The sequence below is a fragment of the Oryctolagus cuniculus genome, chromosome 1 (assembly GCF_051225735.1).
Source record: "Oryctolagus cuniculus isolate XC-2025 breed Fujian yellow rabbit chromosome 1, ASM5122573v1, whole genome shotgun sequence".
NCBI classification, from domain to species: Eukaryota; Metazoa; Chordata; class Mammalia; order Lagomorpha; family Leporidae; genus Oryctolagus; species Oryctolagus cuniculus.
The window spans coordinates 22,178,371-22,204,698 of NC_142867.1; the positions used below are offsets into that span (position 1 = coordinate 22,178,371).

The following is a 26,328-nucleotide window of genomic DNA, read 5'->3' on the forward strand; positions in this document are numbered from 1 at the left end:
ATGCAGACTAAAACCACAGGCAATGAAACAAGTTACAAAAGGACACAGGACTTATGCAAATACATACTATAAATTTAGAAACACTGTGAAGGGAATATCTGTACACTGTAAAAGATATTGAAACTCATTCATTTGAATTGAAAATTCTTTGTTTTCTACTAGAGGCAAAAGCAATCAAATACATGTTAAAGAGAAACTTATATAAAATTCTAAAAATATCTGAGTTCTTCCTTATTATACTTATTCTACTTTCTAAAGATCTGGGCCAACAGTTTTAAGTGAGTCTCAGTGAATAAAGACCAGAGTCCAGATATCCTGGGTTTAATGCTTAATTATGTCAGGTAAACTGACATAAAATCAAAGCTTTTTGCTTGTGGTCTACCTGTAAGCATGAGGGAAACAAAGTCTAGTAAGCATAACCTACCACTGGCCTTCTGCTTTCTAATACAAGAAAAATAATACTGAATGAAGGATATTAAAGTACAGTAAAACACACACTACAGACATAATAGGAGAGTTTACTTAGCAGTAGAAAAATGTACTACTTACATATACTACTTAAGTAGTAGTACATTTTTGTTAGATGTAACATTTTTATTTACAAATTAGTAAAGTTAACAGAGGAAAGTGTTCAAAAGTATTTTGGAGCAACAAATGCTTGCAAATTGCACCATCATGGTGTACTGCTCTATCAGTGTATTTCTGCACTCTTGAACAGAATCAATATTTAGTCATTTTGCTCACATTATTAAGTTCTTTTATATTTTTTGGTCATTAAATATTAGAACCACTATTGCTTCATTAAGTTTCACTCTCTGTGGCACCTTTATTTTTTCCAATCAAAACAACATCCTTGGGTCAGGCTTCTGGCACAGCAGTTAAGACGCTACTTGAGATGCCTACATCCGCCCTCAAAGTGAGGAACAGAGAGTCCCAGCTGCTCTGTTTCTGATCCCATTTTCTTCTTTTTCTTTTAATTAGATATATTTATTTATTATTTGAAAGGCAGAGTTAGAAAGAGGCCGAGAGAGAGAGAGAGAGAGAGAGAGAGAGAGAAAGGGGGCTTCTGTCTGCCAGTCTACTCCCCAAATGGCCCCAAAGGCGGGGGCTGAGTCGGTCAGAAGCCAAAAGCCAGGAGCTTCCTCCGGGTCTCCCACATGGGTGCAGGGGCCCAAGGACTTGGGGCCATCTTCCACCACTTTCCCAGGCTATAGTAGAGAGCTAGATAGGAGGTGGAGCAGCCAGGACTCGAACTGGCGCCCATATGGGATGCTGGCACTGCAGGCGGTAGCTTTACCTGTTAAGCCACAGTGCCGGCCCCCTATTTTCTTCTTAAGGAGCACTCTGGGAAGCAGCAATTGCTCAAGTACCTGAGCCTCTGGCACCAGTATGGGAGACCTGGATTGAGTTCTGGGCTCTCTGCATTGCCCTGGCCCAGCCTTGACTGTTGGAACATTTGGGGAGTAAACCAGTGGATGGAAGATCTTGGCCTGTTTCTATCTACCTGATTTAAAAATAAATTTTACAAAAAATCCTTGTTTTAATGTTGGGCACTTCTGAGAAATCTCTCATGTTTAAAATCATTATAATTTAACAGATTCCAGTTTACTTTTAAAAATGGCCTTAGGGGATGGTGCTGTGGTGTAGCAGGTAAAGCTGCCACCTACAGTGCCGGCATCCCATATGGGCTCCAGTTCAAGTCCTAGCTGCTCCACTTCCGATCCAACTCTTTGCCAATGCACCTGGGAAAGCAGCTGAAGATGACCCAAGTGCTTGGACCCCTGCACCCATGTGGGAGACCTGGAAGAAGTTCCTGGCTCTTGTCTTCAGATCGGCGCAGCTCAGGCCGTTGCGGCCATTTAGGGAGTGAAACAGCAAATGAAGATTCTCTCTCTCTCTCTTTCTCTGTAACTCTGCCTTTCAAATAAATCTTTTTTTTTTTTTAAGGATTTGTTAAAGTGACCAATTCAGTTATGTTTAAGTTAAATAAAATTATAAAATAACAAATCTATAAATGTGGAAAAACAGGATGTACTTCAAAACTGCCAAAATAAAATGTTTAATCGAAACTGAGAGCACCAACTTCTCTTTTATAGTCAAATCAACAGCAGGCAATTGAGGGGAGGTGCTGTGGCACAGTGGGTAAAGCTGCCACCTGTAGTGCTGGCATCCCATATGGGCAAAGGTTTGACTCTTGGCTGCTCCATTTCCAATTTAACTCTCTGGTATGGCCTGGGACAGCAGTAGAAGATGGCCCAAATCCTTGGGTCCCAGTACCCACATGGGAGATCTAGAAGAAGCTCCTGGGTCCTGGTTCCTGGCTTCAGATTGGTGTAGCTCCGGCTGTTGTGGCCATCTGGGGAGTGAACCATTGGATAGAAGACCTCTCTCTCTCTCTATCTATCTCTATCTCTATCTCTCTGCCTCTGCCTTTCAAATAAATAACCCTTTTTTTTTTCTAAAAAAAAAAAAGTAGGCAATTTAAAAATTAACCTACTAAGTTTTCCTTTACAGAGTCCTTGAACTTGTGATGGCATAAAATTCACTGTAAGAAAGAGGGGTTTGTTAAATGCTCTTCAAAGCAGAGACAAAGCAGCTGCTGCAAGAACACACACACCAGTGGTAGTTAGTCAGAGGGTGTCGGATAATAAACTCTGCTTGGAAAAAAGGTCGGATGATTCTGTACAAATAGAGTGAGTCCCAATCATAGTCTTTAAAGGTAGAAAAATCATTTGTAATACAGTGATTCTGTATCTTTATGTTGAATGAAACAGTACTCAATGGTAATAGAATACATTACCTGTACAGGCATCCAAGAAACAAACTGAAAATTTGCGTGAAAAATTCCATGACTATACTTGAAAAACAGTAAAATATTTCCTAAGGTTCACATACTCCCTAAATTTTATCATTAAATTCATACTATGTAAGATACTATACTGTATCACAGTTGCTGTAAAATAGTTATTAAATATGGACCATTAAAGAATATAATTTGTGGGAGGGCAATAATACTGGTCAGAGAGATTATTTTAGAAGTATTTCCAGGGTGAACACTTAGGCTAGCTGTTGAGATGCTGATTAAGACACCCGCCTTCCACATCAGAGTACCTGTATTTGATGCCCAGCTCTGGCTCCTGACTCCAGCTTATTGCTGATGTGGATCCTGGAAGGCAGGAGCAATGGCTTAGGTAACTGCATTCCTACCACTCACAAGGGAGACATGGACTGAGCTCACAGCTTCTAGCTTTGAACTAATCCAGCCCTTGTCACTGCAGGAAATTTAGTGAGTGAACCAGTAAAAAGGAGCTCTCTCTCTCCCTGTCTCTCAAATAAATTTTTTTTTTTTTTTTTGACAGGCAGAGTGGACAATGAGAGAGAGAGAGAGACAGAGAGAAAGGTCTTCCTTTTGCCGTTGGTTCACCCTCCAATGGTTGCCGCGGCCGGCGCACCGCGCTGATCCGATGGCAGGAGCCAGGTACTTATCCTGGTCTCCCATGGGGTGTAGGGCCCAAGCACTTGGGCCATCCTCCACTGTACTCCCTGGCCACAGCAGAGAGCTGGCCTGGAAGAGGGGCAACCGGGACAGAATCCGGCGCCCCGACTGGGACTAGAACCCGGTGTGCCAGCGCTGCAAGGCGGAAGATTAGCCTATTGAGCCACGGTGCTGGTCTCAAATAAATAATTTCTAAAATGGTTTTCCATGAGCATTTAGCTATTTTTGATCTTAAAATGCTTACTTGAAAGGCTTTTAAAATGATAGATGTTCAAATAGACTTTCAAAAGAGTGTTATTTATGTTGGGAAAGGGGGTGGATAAGGCAGCTTAAATGCTTATCTAACAAAGAACAATTATAATGTGAACTCCTTGATTGTTATTCAGAAAAATAATCACAAACTTTGTCAATCTCTTGAAACCTTTGAACTGTCATAATAATACTTTAAGTAGGTAATATGTCAGACAAGACAACTTATGAAGCTTATTTCAATACTACAAAGATGAAAAAGAAAAAAAGCAAACAGAATCAAGTGATTTCAATGAAGGTACTGAAATGCTAACCATTATTCAGAGGTTTTTTTTTTCCATCATCCACTTACTAAATCTCACAGATAACTGGAGTAGATGCAACTATTTAGATTTCAAATATAAGCTCATGGTTTCTACTGAGGTTTTGCTCCTTCCAAGTTTGAGCTTTTCAAAGCTGCAACTCAGCAAAGCAACTGTGAGTGAGCAGGATTACTCTGTAAATGAGTAATGCAAAAATACTGTTAAGAAAAATTCAATACTCAAGGTGGCACAGTACTATCAATATGTTTTTAAAGCTAGAAATGCAAAAGCATACATTTCTATGACAAAGGAACAGCATTAAGATGTTAGCAGAGATTGGAGTCTCTTCTAATTCATTTAGGTCTATTGGCAGTAACAACTTCTTTCAGCCTAGCGAATTCGAGCAAACACCTGCTAACTTAATTAGTAAATTAGTTAATTACCATGTAAAAGGGACTAAATATTTATTTTGTTAATGACTCCATAGAAAGCTAAACACAATATTCCCTCTTTTTCTGTTGTTTTATTGGAGCCAATAATATGAGGGCATTTCAAAAAGTTTGTGGAAAAATAGATAATGTGCATTTTCCATGTGAAATCCTGTTCACAAGGATATTCTTAGGTAACTTACAACATTTAAAAGACCACAATGCTAGGCTAAATAAGAAGATAAAGATGCTTAATTTGCACCTTTAAAGTTCTGAGTACTTCCCATTCACCAGGAACTCCTAATGGCCTACTTTTATCCAACATCTAATATATGATAAAGATCTCACTTCATCTTCCAAATAGGTGTATGACTCAGGTTTTATTATCTTTCATCATCTAGATAAAGACACAAGTTACTTTAATGGGGACAGAAAGTTGTATGATTCTAGCGTTAGCCCCTCCATTCCACTGCCTTGCTAAAACAGTTTCAGAACCTTAGCACTCTTTTAGATTGAGATTGTGCTCAATACTGATCCACACTTGAGCTATGCAGGTGCACTACTGAGATACATGGTTCTTTACTGAACAGTTGGGCTCTGAAATATGAACACAGATGCACTACTTACTGTGTTCTAGTAATTAAAATCTTAAGACAGTCTGGAGCAGTGAATCAGATAAACCAGTTTGTGGTCCCAAATCTACCTGGAATTATCAATGTCGTTTACACAACTTGAATGAATAAGCAGATGTCAGGTTTTGTTGTTTGTTTCAAATATGCAAAGTGAAGGAGCTGCACCGATAGCCCTTTCTTAAATACTACAATCTAATTTGAACATTATCAGAGCACCCACTGTATGCTCTACTGTGGCACTGAGGATTCACACATATGTAAACTGCACCTATTATAATTCAAGGCAGAGTGTGAAACACACGGTTGGTTTTTCTTATAGTGAAGGTTATGCAAATAATCAAGCTCCATGGGACTCTCAGAGAGGGGGTTCTAACGGATGAGTTTGCAATGGGTTTAGATATTGACTCCCCCTGGCAGATATGCTTATGACATGCACACGCACCCATGGCCGTGAGAGAGTCAAGAAGGGCGAGAGATGCCACTGAATGTCAGGCAAGGGGGCTGAGTCTCACTGAGCAGGCAGAATTGCTTCAACTCTCATTATATATTTTGACTTCATGGACAGAAAAATGCACCCTTTACCATGAATTCTAGGTTATTAACAGATTTTGAGGTGAAGGAAAAAAAAATCAGAGACTATCTCTACTAGTTGAACATCCTACCCTCACATACTTTAGTCAATTTTTCCTAATGATGGTTGTGGGACAGAATTAAGCCTTATTATCTTAAGGCATACACACACACACAAAGTAAGAAATTAACTTCTTCCCTAAATCTAGAATTATACTAGAGATCTAAAATTCTTGGGGAAAACTGAGAAAATTATTTTCTGTATCCCTTTTCCCCTTAATTAATGAATTAATTTCAGAGGCAAAGTGACAGAAAGAGCTCCCATCCACTAGCTCACTCCTCAAATGCTCCAAACAGCCAGAGTTGTACCAGGACAAGGCCAGGACCCAGGAACTTGAGGGTTCCATATGGGTGGCAGGGACCCAATTACTTAAGCCATCAACTGCTGTCTCCCAAGGGTGTGCATTAGTAGGAAGCTGGCATTGTGAGTGGAGCCAGGACTTGAACCCAGGCACACTGATAATGAGACACAGGTATCCCAACTGGCATCTTACTGGTGAGGCCAAATGCCCACCCCATTTTCTGAGTTCTCTTGAGCTCACGATTTTGTCAACATTTAACAGCTGCTTACCACTGCAAACAGAAGAGGTGATGTTGTACAGAAAAGGGTAAAACTGCATACAGCGGATCAACTTCAGGCTGTTCTCACACTCTGGGCATTTGGTAGTTAATTTCAAAGCCTGTCTAAAGGCTTCAAGTGCTCCACTGATATTCTTCAGCGCAAGGTAAGCATTTCCCAGGCTCAAAAAGGTCAGGGGCTGAAAACAAACAAAATCAGCACAATGTTAATGAGTTTTATGAGTTGCAAAACCTTTATATTTTATGTCTTTTGGCTTTTCTTAGGTTACTCCATGCAGGTTATTGCTAACTGTCTGTTTTATGCACACTAGACAATTCTAAACTGTCTTACATAAACAAATTTATTTTTTACCTTTTATGAAGATAAATAAAAATATAAAGTTTGCAACTCAATGAATTTTTACATACATATAGATCCCTACAACTGCCACTTGGCTCAAGATACACTAAGGACATTTTCAGTACCCCAGGAGGTTTCCTTGGGCTGTGATACTGTGACATCTATCACCATAGATTTATTCTGCCTTTTCTTAAACTTGACTCACAGAAATGGAATCAAACACCATGTTCTCTTGTATGTGACATACAATGTCATCCATTCATAGCTTCCCCCCCAATCTAAAACTCATTCATGTTTCTGTGTGTACTGATTGCTTATTATTTTTTGTCAGATGGACGTCTAATGCTATGTGCTATGCATACAGCAGTTTGTTCATCCATTCCCCTTCTGATTGGTATTTGCAATGTTTCCATGTTCTTGCTATTATGAATGAATATTTTTACACATTTCTTTATCAGAAATTTTATACACATTTTCCTAGGCAGGCATGCATTTACTTTTAGTAGATCTAACAGTTTCCCAAACTGGATGAACAAATTTACATACCTACTGGCAAGTATGAGAATTCATTGACTTTGTACTATCAGTTGTTTTAATTTTAGCTATTTTAGTAAGCTGAATTGGCATCTCACTGTGGTTTTAATTTGCAGTTCCCTGAAGAGGAATAATGTTGAATATTTTTCATATGCCCATTGGCCATTTGAATCTTATTTCTGAAGTGCCTGTTCTTTTCTCCATTTTAAAGAAATTAGGTTGTCCTTGATTTAAAGGCGTTTTCTCCATTTACTAGGTATTAGCCCTCTATTAGAAATATTTCTTACAAATATCCTCTCTAGGACTGTGGTTTGCTTGTTTACCCTCTTAATGGCATCTTTTAATGAGCAGGAATTATTAATTTTAATGAAGGTCCATTTTCTTCTTTTATAGTTCATGCTTTTTGAAATATCTACCTACTACAAGGTCAAAAGACATTCTCCTGCATTTTCATCAAGAGCATTATTGTTTCCTTTCACATTCTGGTACATGATTCACTTCAAATTAATTTTCTATGATGTGAAATAGGAGTCAAAGTTTTTATATTTTTCCACAGGGATATCCTATTACTCTAGCACAAATTATTTAGAAAACCAAAAAGCTTTTCTCCCATTGAACTTCAGATGTATTCTGTCATATATCAGTGACCATATATGGGGGGATCCATTTCTCTTTGAATATCTTGGTGACAACACCATACTGATTTAGTTATAGTTGAATCTTGAAATCTGGTAGCGTAAGCCCCCTAATCTCTCCCCCTCAATTTTTGGCTATTTTAGGTCTATTTCTATGTAGGTCTGAGAGTCAACTTATTAATACCCATGCACATATATGCAACTGTTAGATGTTTTAAGGTGGAATTAAAGCCATAAATCAAATTGGAGAGAATGTACATACGCAACCGAAACTGCCAATTCATGGACAAGATATAAGGGGTCTTCAAAAAGTTTGCAAAAAACATGTATTTTTTTATTTAGTCTTCTTTTAAAAAAAATTTTATTTAATAAATACAAATTTCCAAAGTACAACCTTTGGATTATAGCAGCTCCTCCCCCGCCCCCCATAACCTCCCTCCCACCCGCAACCATCCCATCTCCCACTACCTCTCCCATTCCATTCTTCATCAAGATTCATTTTCAATTATCTTTATATACAGAAGATCAACTTAGTATATACTAAGTAAAGATTTCAACAGACTGCACCCACAAAGACACACAAAGTTTAGAGTACTGTTTGGGTAGTAGTTTTACCGTTAATTCGCATAGTACAACACATTAAGGACAGAAGTTCTACATGGAGAGCAGGTGCACAGTGACTCCCGTTGTTGATTTAACAATTGACACTCTTATTTATGACATCAGTAATCACCCGAGGCTATTGTCTTGAGCTGCCAAGGATACGGAAGCCTCTTGAGTTCACCAACTCCGATCTTGTTTAGACAAGGCCATATTCAAAGTGGAAGTTCTCTTCTCTCTTCAGAGAAAGGTACTGCCTTCTTTAATGGCCTGTTCTTCCCACTGGGATCTCACTCACAGAAATCTTTCATTTAGATTTATTTATTTATTTATTTATTTTTTTTTTTTTTTTTTGCCATAGTATCTTGGCTTTCCATGCCTGTGAAACTCTCATGGGATTTTTAGCCATATCCGAATGCCTTAAGGGCTGATTCTGAGGCCAGAGTGCTGTTTAGGGCATTTGCCATTCTATGAGTCTGCTGTGTATCCTGCTTCCCATGAAGGATCACTCTCTCTTTTTTAATTCTATCAATTATTATTTGCAGACACTGGTCTTATTTAAAAAACATGCATTATTAAAAAAGGAAAAAACTATGCATGGATTTCAATTTTTATGCACTGAAATAAACATATTTTAATTCCATTTTTCAAGAACCTTTTGAAGTACTCTCATATACTTTGTCTTTTCTGTTAGCAATGTTTTCTAATGAGTCCAGAAATCTTGTATATTTTTCTTTAGATTATTCCTACATATGTGATGTTTTCTAATGCTATTATAAATAGATTTTATATACTATTTTTAAACTGTGTGCTAAGACTATTTTTATAAATAGCCCAAAACAGTGGAGGATCGCCCAAGTGCTTGGGCCCCTGCACTCGCATGAGAGATGAGGAGGAAGCACCTGGCTCCTGGCTTTGGACTGGCACAGCGCCAGCCGTGGTGGCCATTTGGGGGGTGAACCAACAGAAGGATGACCTTTCTCTCTGTCTCTCTCTCACTGTCTGTAATTCTACCTGTCAAATAAATAAAAAATTGTTAAAAAGACATAATAGCCCAAAAATATTCAGTTTAGGCAACTTTAACTGAAATACTCCTATGACTTTGAGAAGGTGAAGGAGAAAGCTATGAAGAAACTTGATGAGATAATATTTCAAGCAAAGAGAACAGAAAGTGCAAAAGCCCTGAGGTGGAATCATGTGTAGCATATTTAAGGAACTGTAAGAAGGTAAGTGAGGCTAGAATAGAATTAGCCAAAAGAATGCCCTCGTGGAGATAAGCTAAGAAAAGCCACGAGGTCATAGAGGACTGGACACTATTAAATATCCTTATGTTTAGAGTGGACGTTTGGTGCAACAGTTAAGATGCCACGTGAGATGCCCACATCCCATGTCTGAGAGTCTAGGTCGGAGTCTCAGCTCCAGCTTCCCTCTGATGCACACCCTGGGAGACAGCAGGCAATGATTTCAGTACTAGGTTCCTGCTACCCCCTTGGGAGACCCAAATTGAGTTCTTGGTCCCTGGTTTTGGTTTGGCTCAGCCCTATTTGTTGATAAGTGATCAGCAAATGGAAGATCTCTGTGTTTCAGTCTCTCACTCTCCGTCTCTGCACTTCAAATAAAAATAAATGTAACAAATTCTTACGTTTACCAAGAGTTATATAGAAAGCCACTGCAGGGATTTAAATAGTCAAGCGACAACATCTGACATTTTTTTTAAGGACATCACTGCTTGCTGTTTTAGAACAAACTGTATGGGGAGAAAAGCAGAAGCAGAGAAACAAATTAAAAGACTATCAAAATAATCCAAACAAAAAACAGTAGTGGTTTGGATCAGATGGTAGTGGTGATAATGATAAATAGTGCAAATCTTGATGCATTTTTTTTTGACAGGCAGAGTTAAGACAGTGACAGAGAGAGACAGAGAGAAAGGTCTTCCTTCCGTTGGTTCACCCCCCAAATGGCTGCTATGGCAGGCACGCTGCGCGGATCCGAAGCCAGGAGCCAGGTGCTTCCTCCTGGTCTCCCATGCAGGTGCAGGCCCAAACACTTGGGCCATCCTCCACGGCCTTCCTGGGCCATAGCAGAGAGCTGGACTGGATGAAGAGCAACCAGGACAGAATCTGGCGCCCCAACCAGGACTAGAACCTGGGGTGCCGGTGCCACAGGCAGAGGATTAGCATTTTTTTTTAAAGATTTATTTTATTTATTTGAAAGACAGAGTTACAGAGAAAGGTAGAGATAGAGAGAGAGGTTTTCCATCTGCTGGTTCATTCCCCAGATGGCCGCAACGGCCAGAGCCAGGAGCTTCTTCTGGGTCTTCCACGTGGGTGCAGGGGCCCAAGGACGTGGGCCATCTTCTGCTTTCCCAGGGCACAGCAGAGAGCTGGATCAGAAGAGGAACAGCCAGGACTAGAACGGCACCCATATGGGATGCCACTGCTTCAGGTCAGGGCGTTAACCCACTGTGCCACAGCACTGGCCCCTCTAGATTCATTTTGAAAACTGAATCAGCAAGGTTAGCTAGGCAATTGAATTTGCTCTCAGAAAGGTATGAAAGATGGCTCCAAGTGCTGTCCTGAGCTACTAGAAAGACAGCTTTACTGTTCCTGAACTGCAGAAAACTGGGGAGAACAAATCTGGAATAGTGCTAAGGAGTGTGGTTTTAGCCCTTAGTTTTTGAGTGCCCTCTATACATTTAAGCTGAGATGTCAAATAAGCTGTTGGATGGGAGAGTCTGGTATTCAGAGCAAAGATGACAGGTAACTCAATGGTGAATGGATCGTCTTCTCTAGACCTGGTGCTGGAACAACTGGTGTGTGTTTATGAATGAACTGATTCCTACCTCACACTACTAAGAAAACTTAATTTGAAATGAATCACAGACCTAAATATAAAACCTAAAACTGTAAAATAACTAGAGGACAACACATTTTAGAATCAACTACTTAAAGATCCAGCCAAAGCAAACAAACAGAATTAATGTTTTCCAAATGTCTTGTAAGGAAACTTTAAATATAGAAATAGAATTTAAAATTGGAAAGACTGACAAGTTTACGGGTAATTTTTAGATACAAATGTAAACAGAAAATATTTTTAACATGACAGATGGAATTAAGGATTTTATTGTATAGAATTCAAAATTTCAAAAAACTAAACTCTAACAAAATTAGCTTGTTACAACAGGGAAGTAACATTTTTAAATAAATAGGCTTAGTTCATAAATGCTAACCTAGAGATAGTATAACATGGCTGAGGACTGTGAGCTCCGTGGCCAGTCTACCTGAGTTCAAATGCAAGTTCTCTAACTTTCTGTAAATCATTTCCTTTCTCTGATCATTGACTCTTGGAGAATCCTCATCTATCAAAGGGGAGATTCTATGTCAGAGGTTTTTATGAGGACTGAATGGGTTATTACATGTACAATGCGTAGTACGGTACCTGGCTCCAGTAAACAATGAAGAAAAGTTAGCAGTTATTTCAACTGTCCAAGTCTGGTGATAATACAGGTAAAATGAGTATTTTTTAGACCATGATCATGGTAATATATATTGGCCCAAACCTTCTGGTGGATTGTTAGGCATTTAGTACCATAGCAATCAAAATAGCCCATGCTAATGACTTAGAAATTATGCTGCTAGCAATCTGTCCTAAGAAAATTATCTGTTAACACAGAAAAGGCCTTAAGCAGAAAGCATTACAGACAATAGCTAAGCACTGTCAGCAAGCAAATTTTTAACAGCAATAGAATAACTATTCAACCTTCTGTTGAGCCTTTATACAGCCATTTAAATTGATGCCTTTAACAACTATGGAGTAATAAATAAATATAAATAAAACAAGATTTAAAGATCACCTGTACAGTGGAGTTGCAATACTATGAAATATTTGCATGGAAGACACGCTTATAAGGAAGTATTTCCAAATGCTGACAGTTTGGGAGGGGGTGCTGGTGAAGGTGTATTTTTGAGATAGCCACCTTGATCCACTGATTTATCTCTCTGTTCTTTTTGGAGTATCATAGTGTTTAACAAACAATATTTTTAATATAATTAAAAATACAGGAAAGCAGCAAATCTCTAAAAGGAGTTCTTTTTTTCTGCAGAAGACTGCTTAATGGCCTTGGTGGATGGCAGTAGAAGGGAACCATGAGAAGTATCAAGGGAACATGGCTGTACAGTGTGTTCCACTTGCACACTGTCACTTCATCCCACTCCATGTCATTCACAACTGCGTCCTCTCTGTCCCACCCTACCAGCCCCTGGTACATATTAAGCATTCGATAAATACTAAAGTCCGGTTTTGGCTGGAGAGGGAACTGTGGTGCAGAGGATTAAGTTGCTGCCTGGGACACTAGGACCCCTTAACGGAGCACTAGTTCAAGTCCTAGCTGCTCTGCTTCTGATCCATCTCCCTGCTAATGCAGCTGGGAAAGCAGTGGATGATGGCCCAGCTACCTGACCCCTGTGACCCAGGTGGGAGACCCAGATGGAGTTCCAGGCTCTTGACATCGACCTGGTTCCCTGCACAGATTGCTGTGCCCATTTTGGGAGTGAACCAGTATGTGGAAGACTTCTTTCTCTCTCTGCCTCTCCATCTCTGTCACTTGCCTTTCAAATACATAAAGTGATTCTTTAAAAAAAGTATTTTTTGGGCAACTAAAATACAGTTGTGAATTTGTATATTTCAAAGAACACTCATAATAGGCAGTATTTTCTTTTCATACTTAAAATAATAGTTCACGATATCTCAAACCTAAGCCATGTGCACACCTTTTCTAAAGTTTTTTTTGGATATAAATTACATAAATATTTTAATACTTGGTATAAAGTCAATTTAACTATATGTTTACTGTATTGTGCCAAACCTAATATGAAAGCAATTGAAACATATATCCTGATTTCAGAGATACTAAATTATGAAACAAAAAGTGGCATCTTCAAAATCATAAACTATAGTAAATGACCACAAAGCAGAGGTATAACTCCACAGACTGCATGGGGGGAGATTCAGGGCATAAATATCAATTTACCTTATCCATCAATACAACCTTTCAACTGTGCTTTGGCTCAGATGATATATACAGACTAAAGTTGTAAGCAATAGTACATTAAGCATACGTAGGGTGTTTCATACTGACATAAAAAAGTGGCAGTTTATTTTTATACCTGTCATTCTTATTTAAATGTAAAACTGTAAACAAAGGATAACTGTAACTTTTACACATTTAAACTAAAAAAAGAACACATCAAAGTAAAAACAAAACAAAATATTTATGTCCTCTCTTGAAATATCCAATTGCTATTCTGAAAAGCAAAGCATGACATTTTTTATGCCTTCCCTAGAAAAACACAAATTGTACTTTTGAATTTGAGTTATCCTGTATAGTACACAGAGTCACAGAACAGCACAAAATCTCACCTCCGAGCTATTAATGGCCAAAGCTTGAAGCAGCAGCTTTGTGGCATCAAGATGAAGGCCATAGTGAATTAAAAGATTGGCCAAGTTGACAAGAGGAACATCCTGGTACTGAAGAGGAGCTAAATTCAAAGCCCTCTGAAGACAGGCAATAGCGAAAGTGCTGTTTCCTACTGCTCTCCAATACAGTCCAGCTTCATTAAGTATGAGCCAGACTGGAGCATTTGGCTGAAAATTCCAAAAAATATTTCAGTTAGCTCAAAAATGAAATATTTATTCTAAACAAGATCTTTAATAAGTACACTGCAACTTTTAGTTATAATTACTAAACATTTGAGTTTCAGATGTCCAAGGTAAATGACTCACCTTGTTAATAGCATGAAATAAGAAAGACCCAATTTCCTCTTCTGGGATAGTATAGTTCTTAATACGGGAAAGCAAGATCTGAAACATCAACAGGAACACTGACTCAATTGAAAATATTAGGAAAGACATCTGCAAAGAATTCCTCTAAGGGAAAGCTCTTACTCAAGCTTCTCAGGAACAGCTAAGTTGAACAGATATTTATAATCACATATACATGATGAGGTCACTGTCACACCAACAGGCGTTGGCCTTCTTGCATATGGGTACTAGTTCCCATTAACTAAAACAAATTAGAAGACATGTATCTACACACATACATATTTAAGGTAATCTACCATAAATCATTAAAGTCAACCTAACTGTCCAGAACCCAATGAGAAATTATTCAGAAGACAATTACATACTATAGTTGATACAATACAAATCTGCTATTTTCTCTAGCTGGAAAACACCAGAATCCTGATCAATCAACTTTATGGTCTTGCAGCATTTATATAAGTGTGTGAAATTCTAAAGCAGGGATTATGATCTTTTTTTTTGAAACTTTTTAAAGATTTATTTACTTATTTTTTGAAAGGCAGAGTTATAGAGAGAGGGAGAGAGGCAGCAAGACAGAGAAGAGAGATCTTCTATCTGCTGGTTCACTCTCCAAATGGCCACAACAGCCAGGGTGAGGCCAGGTGGAAGCCAGGAACCAGGAACTCCATCTGGGTCTCTTACATGGGTGCAGGGGCCCAAGGTATTGGGCTATTCTCTGCTGCTTTCCCAGACACATTAGCAGAGTGAGGGATTGGGAAGTGGAGCAGTCAGGACTCAAACTAGCAATCATATGGGATGCCAGCACTGTAGGTAGTGGCTTAATCTGCTGCACCAGAGTGCCAGTCCTAGATTATGGCCTACTTATCTCTGTATTTAAACACTCAAAAGAGTGCTGGCACATGTTAATTCTGCTTCAGAAAACACCTGTTGAATTTAAGTAGTTAACTGCTTACAGTTTTAAAATTAAGCTTTCAAAAAAGGTGGTTGTAATGTTATGTTTTCGCCATAAAGAGGTAAATTATTTAATTTGTGACTATGAAATGGCATCTAAGAGAGTAATCTATGTTCAGTAATAAGAATTCTCCAGTGATACATAAGTAACAAGCATTAAATAAAAGAGCATAAAAGAACTTATTCGTGATGTTTGCAAAAGGGTTATCAAATTAATACCAATTCCTAAGGACCTCATATAAGGCCAAAGCAGTACTGATAAGGCCAGGAAAGAGACTTCAAGCTTTCACACAAGTTTCTGGAGGCTTGGCGGGTGCAAAGCTCAAGTGAGGAGGTCAGACTGGCCTCCACTAGAGCTCACCTAGGTAAGCATTTCTGTGTTAGTCGTCTTTGTGACCCCCCAGTTAGAAGAATAAATAGAGCTCAGGGGGTCTACGTAAACAACAGCCCCTAGGAACACTTTCTGGAGCTCCTGTAGCAGCAAGACTGACTTCTCAGCTCCCGAACTCCTTAACTCTATCCTGCAGGTTTATAAACTTAAAGCTGCCCTCTAACAAGTTTTTGTTCCATCTAAGAGGCTTCCGAAGTCACCCAGAATGGACGGCAATAAACACCAGCCTAAGTGAGCCTTACTTTTCGTGCATGGTCATCTGGCATTTTGGCTTTCAGATCCATGCGGACCTCTAATTCTTTGACTAAGTAGGACAGGGTGTGGCTTTTTCTGAAGTCAGTTATGGAACAGTCAGGGGTTTGGGCCTCCTCTTCTGAAGAATAATCATCACTGGTGAGTTCGTGGATCCTGGCACAAGAAAAAGGAACAAGATTCATATTTTCAAAGTTTGGGTGACTTCAAGATAAGACTTAACCTTTCAAGTCCAAGGCTGGTGCTCTCAAAGAACCGCCAGACGACAACCATGCAGAATCAGGTGCTTTGCCAAATCCATCAGCACTTGCCTGAGTCCTTTGTTTTCCGGAGGCAGAAAATATGTTGGCAATTCCCCACCAACGGGGACTCTAGGGTAGCTTTCTGCACAGTCTGCTCTTTTAGGCCATAGAATGTGCTGTTTGTCCTAATAAAAAAGCAAAGTTCCCATAAATTTCTTTGGATTCAGTATTTCAACACGGTAAACAAACTTTTAAAAGAGTGTAAGTATACTGGGGTAACTGAACAGGACCGCACTATTTTAAGGTAAATATAGCTATTGTCTACAATATTCCTTCTACTGCAGATTATTAGTCTAACTCGGTAATTCTACTGGCTTTCCCACAGACTGGTTCAGGATTGGCAGGCTTAAATCAGCTGAGCCATTGAGACACATGGAGAAGAGAAGCAAGTCTTAGTCTCTTACGCTATATACAAAAAAGGAAATTGTTCGAATTGATGCTGTCATCTTATGACCAGAAAGAAAGTTTTTGGGTGAAACCAGTGCTATGGATAGCAGACTGAAATGGGTCACCCCTGAGATCAATGGGCTACTAATTTAATCAAATCTAGAATTTATCTTATGTCTGGGCTACTTATAATAACAGGCAAATTTTTATTTTGTTTAAGTGAAGAGAAGGTTGAGTTTGTGACTTGTACCTGAAAGCATACATAAGCTTAATAAACTGGCATAAAAAACCATTTTTCTCTGAACTAAGATCTTTTTATTGGCAATGACAAAGTTTAACAATTATTTTTTGATTTGCAAAATGTTCGTTTTTTAAATAAAAACAATTATACCAGATGCTTACAAAATTTATATCCTGACCTGAAGCTACCAAACTTTTGAAGAATTTGTATTATATAGAATTAAATCTAATTGGATATATTAATTTTGTTTTAATAAATACTTAAAATCTGAAAACTCAATGGTGAACACAAAACACACGGACTTTGCTTTCACAGTTTGGTATTTCCATTTGCAAATGTATGGTTACTTATAACTAGCCTAGAAATGCATATTTACTCTTATAAGCTCCAGGGTAGCAAGCAGTTTATATACTAAATTTCTAATCTGAACCTGGTACATAGCTGGAAGCTCAATGAAAGAATGTTGATTACACAGACATATCTCGGATTACGCTTAGAAACCTGCTAAAGTTGGTAATTATACTCACAGTACAAACTTTGGATTGAAACCAGGATGTCTATCTTCCTGACTTGATTGCAAAGCAGTCAAGGCAGATCCTAGGTCTCACTCATCCATTCTTGAGCAGAAAGTTACTAAATTTTGTTGAACTAAGATGAATGGTGTTCAGGGCCACATTAATCAGAGGTTGTGGGCCACTTCTCTAAGCAATCTTGTCTGTTTGAGAAAACTTGTTCACTGTTCTCTATTAACTTACCCTATATGCATCAGAGTCCCTGCCCCAGATCCAGAGAATAGAATGGGCTACAGGGGAAGACTTTACAGAGTCACTGACATCACTCTGATTTGCTTGAACATCAAAGTTCACAGACATCATACTGGAGGTTGATGAATCCTCACCAAACTAGAAGATGAAAAGAAAAGTTCAAATTACAAGTGGAAAAGGAATTACAGCCAAGACTTAATTTAAACCAAAAAAGCTAGTGATTATTCAAAATTAGTAGGAAATCAGAAAGTGGGTCAGTAATAAAGCAATCCAACATTTTCATTTTTTTTTTTTTTTTTTTTTTTTTTTTTTTTTTTTTTTTTTTTTTTATTTTTGACAGGCAGAGTGGACAGAGAGAGAGACAGAGAGAAAGGTCTTCCTTTTGCCGTTGGTTCACCCTCCAATGGCCGCCGCTGCAGCCGGCGCACCGCGCTGATCCGATGGCAGGAGCCAGGAGCCAGGTGCTTTTCCTGGTCTCCCATGGGGTGCAGGGCCCAAGCACCTGGGCCATCCTCCACTGCACTCCCTGGCCATAGCAGAGAGCTGGCCTGGAAGAGGGGCAACCGGGACAGAATCCGGCGCCCCAACCGGGACTAGAACCCGGTGTGCCGGCGCCGCAAGGTGGAGGATTAGCCTATTGAGCCACGGCGCCGGCCTCAACATTTTCATTTTAAGAACTATACCCCAAGAGCATTCTCTTACAGATAACACAAAGTTGGCAACTTCTAATCAACATTGCCACTGGAGAATGAGAAAAGCAATTGTTTGGATTGTTCTCCTGTCCCATTACTTCTTTTTTATCGCTTAATCTCTTTCAGGTTTAACGATGAACTAGTTTAGAGATTTGGTTCATTATTCTTCTCCCCTGCTTGGACTAAAATAATCCCCATAAACTGAGGGTGGTGTGGGTAGAACAAGTTTTCTTAAGGGTTTAAATCAGTTATTGCTTAGAAATTATACACTAGCAACTGATTCTGAATAAATCTTTAGAAGTAAAAAGTACAAAATGAAAGAACACAAAAATTCATAGCTTTCCTCCAAACCAAGACAGACCAATGTTTGATGGACAGAGTCAAAAGATAACAAAGTTCTTGTGTATTTCTGAAAACTGGCTAGATAAGGGAAGGGAACCATAAAAAGGATAGGGAGGAAAGACATGAGAAAAAATGGAATTAATATGATTGATTTGTAGCTCTAGGCCTTTATGAACAGAAATGGGTTTCTACATTCTATAGTGGTGATAAAATTTTATGAATATAGACTTTTTAAATTCATTTTCACTTACTTGAAAAGCAGACACAGAGAGAGATACGGAGATAGAGAGATAGAGGTAGAGGTACAGGTAGAGGTAGAGAGAAAGAGAGAGAGAATGAGAGAGAGAGAGTTTGTTCATTCTTCCATCCACTGGTTCACTCCCTAAATGCCCACAACAGTCAGGGCTGGGCTAGGCTGAAGTCAGGAGCCAGAAACTCCCAAGTGGTCTCCTATGTGGGTGGCAGGGGTCCCAGAAGCCCAAGCACTTGAGCCATCATCTGTGGCTTCTCATGATGTGTTAACAGGAAGCTGGATAAGAAACAAGGGAGCCAGGACTCAAACCAGCACTCTGATATGAGATGTGGACTTACTAAGAGACAGTTTAGTTTACTGCACCACAATGTTTGCCACTGAATATAGACTATTGGAAGCTATCTGGTGCAAGGCAGTCCCCTTAATGAACCATCTTGAGCCCACTGAGATACCTAAAAGTCAAGTCAGTTTCAATCTACTTCACTTCTAAGCATTTTCCTTTTTTCCCTTTAAAATATATGGAGTTAGGGAGCTGTAATCCAGAGTGTGAATCTGGTCTTCCTTTATTGCTTGTCTTGAAAATCAAACATTGGATATGGTAGGAGCTGGTTTACAAAAATCACAGGAAGCTGCTCATCCCTATTACTACCGCCCTCCTAAATGGCCTCTTAATTTTTGTTTCTTACTCTTTTTCAAAGTGGTCTGGGTTTTTCAGATTACTTTCTGGTTTCCTGTGGTTTGTCCTGCTACAGAAGCTCTCTTGACCTCTTCACTGCTTCTCTCTCTAAACTTTTCTATCTATGACTGGAGACATGATGAGTGTTCTCTAGCACAGTATAAATGTTTGGTATTCAATCTCCTTTTTAGGATTCTTGGAATTTTGGTTATGCTTACTGCCTGTATCACTTATTCAACAGGTTACATACTATTAGGCGTTGTTACCCTTACATACTACTTCTCAACTACACAGGCTAGGATGGATTTGTGTGTTTATGTGTACCTGTGTGTGTGTGTGTGTGTACAGAGACAGAATGAAAGTGAAAGCAACTAACTAGCAATAGAGCTTAACCAATTTTTTCTGTTGGTGACTTTCATTATGTTGGTATTTTGGTCAAGGCAACCTCACTGGACTGACTGGCTCTCTTTCACATTTTAAGTAGGTTTTCATCTTAAAAGGTTAATGGGGATACAATGGCTTGGAGTCAAACAGTAGTAACAGCCCAATTCTAGCTCCCATGGAAAAGGAGAAAAGAATAAAATTCATAAATAAGCATATAAAGATAGCACTTTAGGGAAATGGAATGATATCCATGGAGTAAGTAAGTACTCCCAACAAAATATGACTTCATAAACATAACACTCAGACTTATAAAGACTTATAAATTATAGTCACAAATTATAGGGATCAAATAAGGAAGGAATCGAGGTGGGAGAAAGGCAATATTACTCTCAGATATGCCAAAATTTGTAAGAACTACAAGAGACCAAGAAAAAGACCTGAACGTAGTCCACATTTTCAAAGATATCTCCACGATGGTAGCGCACAGGCTGGTCCCACTGGCAGTGTAAGCTATGCTGCTGATTAACCAGACGGCAGATCTGATGGTTTCCTGGAATGACCAAGGAAATTAGAACAATGACAAGAAAGATCAGCAACACCAACAGCTTTTCTTAGCTTAAGTCATTTAGTTTCCATCTTGTATCCTTCAGAGCCTAGTCGAGTTATTTACATAGGGAAACACTCACTAATGGTAAACTGAATCATTCTAAGGAGAAGTCCAAGTTTCTACATCTATAAAACAAAGTTGCCTGACTAGCAAGTACATTCTATGATTACAAATTTTATTGACAGTACAAGAGACTTCTAAGAGACTGTGGCCATCTCTCTGTAATTTCCCTTCAGAGCTCATAATTCTGTTTAAAATTTACGTAAGAGAACTCTACTTACATTTCAGTAGAGTTTCAACAGTGATAATTCCAAGGACTGAACATACCCTTTATACTCCAAATAGCAAAGAAAACTTATTAGGGGGATTCTAAAATGGACTGTAAATGGTCAAAACTAAATTTTAAGGTTAAGAGGTTTCCCAGACCAATATATTATTTAAGGGAGAAGGTTGTAATTTAGGGAATTCTATTAATTTATTCTCTGATGGCAACCTGTCAGATCTGCTCTCTTGAGGTTTAATCAGAATTGAAACATCCTGGATATAACCAAATTCAATGGTCTCCTGGCAACCCCAGTTCCCCTAGATCAGTGGTTCTCTTTTTGGGTCACAAATAATAATAGCTATACACCTTCTTCCTCCTCACCAGAACTGTACATATGTGTATTCTACATATAATGTTGGACAAGATTTCAGAACTCTCTGAACTAACCCATTGACTCAGGTTAAGAATTCCTACTCACTGGGCCTGGCAGTATGGCATACCGGTTATGCCACTGCCAGCATCCCATATAGGTGCTGGTTCAAGTTGTAGCAGAAGACAGCCCAGGTGCTTGAGTCCCTGCAGCCATGGTGGGAGACCAAAATGGAGTTCCAGGCTCCTGGCTTTGGCCTGGCCCAGCCCTGGCTGCTGTGGCCATTGGGGAGTGAACCAAAGGACTGAAAGTCTCCTTCTCTCCCTCATCCCCATCTCTCTCTCTCTGTAACTCAGCCTTTCAAAAAAAAAAAAAAAAAACAACCAACTTTTTTTAAAAAAGAAGACAAAAATAATTCCTGATTAAGACAAATCTACAATTTCACTTTTGCAGCAAATGGCTGCAACAGCTGGGGCTGGGTCAGGTCAAAGTCTGAAGCTCCTTCTGTGTTTCCCATGTGGACAGTAGCAACCCAAGCACGTGGGCCATCACATGCTGCCCAGGGTGTACATTAACAGGAAGCTGGAATTGGAAACAGACCTGGGATTCAAACCTAGGCACTTCAGCATGGGATACAAGTATCCCAAGTACGCCTTAACTGCTGTGCCAAATGCCTACGCCAAACAGTTTGTTTTTAAGGGAGCAAGACTTCAAAAAAGAAAAGATGTTTAGCCATACTGCCAGTGTCAGTCAAAAAGCATGGGCATGTTGTTTCTACTGTGTCTGACTTGTGCTTGCGTGGTGTGAAGCTTTGTTCCCCACAATGTAGTGTTCAGAGCAGCAGCAGAAGCACCACCTGGAAGCTGGTTAGGAAGGTGGAATCTCCGCCCCCGTCCCCCACCCACCCCGCCCCAGACCTACAGAATCAGATCCCTCATTTTCCCAAGATCTCCAGGACACTCATGTGCATAGTGAAGCTGGAGAAACACTGATGCAGGGCACAGAGGACAAACACCTGGGGTGACTCCTAGGCTGTACAGGATCTGATTTTTATTTCAAATGTGAATTTAAAAAGCAAAGGGAATCAAACCAGCTCCTCAGGGCTTCTGGTATACCCTCTGTAATGAATCCTGATTTTTAGATCAAGGGAGAGGCCGGTGCTGTGGCATGGCGGGCGAAGCTGCCGCAGTGTTGGCATCCTATATGGGCTCAGGTTCGAGTCCTAGCTTTTCCACTTCCAATACAGCTCTCTGCTATGGCCTGGGAAAGCAGCGAAAAATGGCCCAAGTCCTTGGGCCCCTGCACCCATGTGGGAGACCCAGAGGAAGCGCCTGGCTCCTGGCTTTGGATTGGTGCAGCTCTGCCTGTTGTGGCCAATTGGGGAGTGAACCAGTGGATGGAAGACTCTCTCTCTCTCTCTGCCTCTCCTTCTCTCTCTGTGTAATTCTGACTTTCAAATAAATAAATATTTTTTTTTTTTAAAGATCAAGGGAAGGGGGCCCAGCGCTGTGGTGTAGTAGGCTAAGCTTCTGCCTCTCCATATGGGTGCCAGTTGCAGTCCCAGCTGCTCCTCTTCCGATCCAGCTCTCTGCTAGGGCCTGGGAAAGCAGAAGATGGCTGAAGTGTCTGGGCCCTGGCACCCACACGGAAGACCTGGAAGAAGCTCCTTGCTCCTGGCTTTAGATCAGTTCAGCTCTGGCCGTTTGGGGAGTGAACCAGTGAAAGGAAGACCTTTCTCTCTCTCTCTCTCTCTGTCTCTATTTTTGTAACTCTGCCTCTCAAATAAATAAATAAAAATCTTAAAAGAAAAAAATAAGATCAAGGGAAGTCCTAAACACAACTGTGTATGACGTTAAGGCTACCCAGAAGCTTTGGAAGTAAAGCATGCCAGAGTGAAGTTCCTAACTTGTTTTCAATTACTTGGAGTCACAACTTACCTAGTTGTGCCTCTTTTGCCATCTGAGTCTCATGGATGATATTTCTTAGAATTTGCTCCTCCTGAATCAGCTTGTGTTTTTCTAGGATTTCCTGCTGTCTCAGGTAGTGGTCATGCTGCTTTTGATACTCTTTCAACTCATTTAGTGTTCTCTGGAGGGATCTTAACATTTTTTAATATCAGGAAAAAGAGCTTTAAAAACGTGAATTTTTTTAAAGTCACTTAAATCCATAATTTTTGTGGTTCTCAGAAATAACTGCTAGGTTTTTCCTGTTTACTTAACATTCGGTCCTGGACTACAAGCTTAAGAATAACATGATTAAACAAATGCCATTCTTTTATTGCAACCTGAGGGTAGAAATTTCGATGAATGTAAAATTCTTCTCTTAAATTTACATTATCTTGACATCAAATGGTATGTTGGGCTCTTCAAGTGCCATAAACAGTATATCACAAAATCCTTTAAGTCTTTACCTACTGAACATGTTTACTTCCCTCAACAAAATGTGTGGTGTTTCCACGGATACTCAATGCCTCTCTGGAATCCTTTCCTCCTCTTCACCTCTTCCTTTGATTCTGCCTTAACACAAGGTTAAGATTTGGGGCTACAGTACCTTGCTCTCACACTCTAGCTCCTTGGTTTATAAAATGGGAAAAACCAAAGAACCTTTGCTTGGAAAGGAATATTTTTTTGTTACCTGATTCTAATAAATCAGCTGCCTCAACACATTTAGTGAGGCAGCCTTAATACCTATTACATAGGTAATAACAGGGCATTCAGTTTATCTTATTAGCTACTACACCGTAACATAGGGGAATCTTAGGAGTTACCCAAATTGTCTAAGAAGGCATTAGAACATAATATTGGACACTCAGCCAGGTCAAGTTCTGATCAGGTATAACAGAAACTAGTCATAAAGAAGCAAGCTGCCACTCTTTCTTTTTTCTATATTATGCTTTAATAGGTTGAAAAATAGGCAAATACAAAAGTTTAATGAGTCTACATCTACATTTAATTCTCTAATAACTAAAGCGGACTCTATTTGGAGATATGAGCAGTTCACTTCAGAGTTATGTGAAGTTCCTTAACTGGCCCTAAAACTTATGGGATCAGGTATTTTATTAAGTATATTGCAAAGACCAAGTACAACAAAATTCTATTATTGTGCAATTTAACACACAAATCTGATTAAAATGTTGGCGAAATTTATCAGTGTCATGTGACTAATATAACAGCAGCCCAATCATAGGAACCAAATGGGAAGAACAGCAACTATACATGTGATTTTTACTATGGAAATAAAAATGAAAATAACAGAGTAAGTATCTCTCAGCCTTCCAACCCCATCCAGTTTCACAGAAATCATCAAAGGTCAAAACTATGAAGATGTTAAAGACAGCTTTTATCGCAAAAATCCTCCAGACTGTGGCATCCCTGCCATTAGAGACTTCTCTACACAACCACTGCATTGAGCTAAACCACCTGAATTTGGAGAAAGGGGACAGGACTCACCCAAGTGAAGAGGTTTCTTTCTTAATTCTAATGATGTAATTAAGATTGATACCACCCTCCAGAGATCTAGCCTAAGGTTTTAGGGTGCCAGTACTTCAGAGAAATTTTTTTCTACCAGTTACCTATGTTGAGCCTCCAATTTTTGTTCCAGTTTTTGCTGACACAGGACAGCATGCTTTCTCTTTATAGCCTGCTCAAACCCAGGTTTGGCCTGCAAAGCATGGTCATAACAGAGCACTGAGTGGTTATACTCCCCAAGCATCTGAAGAGACAAAAACAAACACACACATATGCACACACACACAGGGGAAGAAACATTAGCCATGGCCCAGTTGCGCAGCTCCAAAACCCCCAGCGATTTATGAATTCACACCTGTATCTCACAGTGACATTATTTGGATTAGCCAAATCCCCACAGGATGAAGGCATAGCATAGGATGATTATAGTTAGAAGGGTTTGCTATCCTTAAGGGATGTATCCTATACAGGTTAAAATTCCAATCAATTTAATTATTTTCCTTTGTTGTCAAGAGGCTAGAACAACTATCATATATTATTGTGCTGAGATTTCTTCCCCCTAATTTCTTCATTAAAAAAGGTAACATTCTACTAAGGAAAAAATGAAAAGAAAGAAAGTACCAACTGGTACAACTCATGAAACAAAAAGTAGTATTTACTGCATATATATTCCCCAAAGTGTAATAGCTGGTGAAGAAGTCACTGTCATCCAGAGCTGCGTGGACCACGACAGCAGCGTCAGCAGAGAAGTGTGCTCTGTGCAGAACGTTCGCCAGGTTGACCAGGGCGATGTCTTTATTGTGCCTAAGAGGAGAGACGTGAGAAGACGTCAGGGAAGAAGCGCGTGCTCCCTGTATGTGTAACTAATTGACAAGGAAAGGTGACAAAATTATCGTGCTTGGGAAATTAACTGAATATGCTTTCAGGTAGAGAAAACCAATGCCTTCTTATGTGTTCTTTCTTTAACAGTCCTGAGTTACGAGGAAAATCAGGAGGTCTAGAAGAAAACTCTTACCTGGAAGAGAAGTGAAGTGCTCGCATGGCACATTCCACTACCTGATACGGCTCATTCTTTATTCGCCAGTAAAATGAAGCCATATTATACAGTACCCAAGAGGAAGAATTCTAGAGATTAAACAAATAAAGTGATTATCAAACACAACAATGTTCAAAATGAGCACCATTAATACTCTTCTGAATACTTTCTGAATACTCTTCATGAATACTTTCTTCTGAAATTCAAGATAAGGAAGATCAAGCCTAGCTGTATAACAATGCAAAGGACAAAGTCCAGATGCACCACATCTGTCAAAAGGGTCCCCCAGCCATCAGCTGGGCAAGTGCATTAAGTGTAATCCTCACACAGAGATGACACACCTCCAGGCTGTCATTCCAAGGTGGAAACCAGGCTGAAAAGCCCACCAGGAGGCCACAACATAACTTCCTGGGCCCTATTCAGGACTTCAAAAGTTTAGAGCTGACATACTGAGAAATGCCAGGGGCTCTAACACAACATTCCTGACACTAACATTTTATAAGTTTTTTTTCTTCATGTAATATTTGAGTGAAGGTACAAACTTAAGGCAACGAAAGGATTACTTCTGTAAAATATGAATTTTTTTTCATTTTTCTCATGTGTTTAGAATTGAAAGCATACCTTCAAGCTGTTAAAAATTAAATCTTTAGAATATAGTAATTACATGTATTATATAGTCAAAGAGAAGTTCAGATGGACCTGC

At 39.5% G+C, this 26,328-nt stretch overlaps 1 protein-coding gene across 7 annotated transcripts in view; it reads right to left on the reverse strand.

Moving 5' to 3' along the window:
• Positions 1-26,328, reverse strand: part of TTC17 (tetratricopeptide repeat domain 17) — a 147,740-nt gene that overhangs the window by 82,402 nt on the left and 39,010 nt on the right. For all 7 annotated transcript variants that reach the window (XR_016217574.1, XR_016217573.1, XM_017346067.4 and 4 more), the window contains exons 6-16: positions 25,605-25,714; positions 25,249-25,393; positions 24,694-24,833; positions 23,060-23,220; positions 20,318-20,430; positions 17,525-17,671; positions 16,151-16,266; positions 15,830-15,995; positions 14,207-14,284; positions 13,844-14,068; positions 6,309-6,495 (exon numbers count right to left, since the gene is read on the reverse strand). Coding sequence is in view for 5 of the 7 variants with exons in the window: in XM_017346067.4 (XP_017201556.1) it covers positions 6,309-6,495; positions 13,844-14,068; positions 14,207-14,284; positions 15,830-15,995; positions 16,151-16,266; positions 17,525-17,671; positions 20,318-20,430; positions 23,060-23,220; positions 24,694-24,833; positions 25,249-25,393; positions 25,605-25,714 (1,588 nt within the window). In the remaining 2 variants the exon portion in view is untranslated. The remainder of the gene's footprint in view (positions 1-6,308; positions 6,496-13,843; positions 14,069-14,206; positions 14,285-15,829; positions 15,996-16,150; positions 16,267-17,524; positions 17,672-20,317; positions 20,431-23,059; positions 23,221-24,693; positions 24,834-25,248; positions 25,394-25,604; positions 25,715-26,328) is intronic.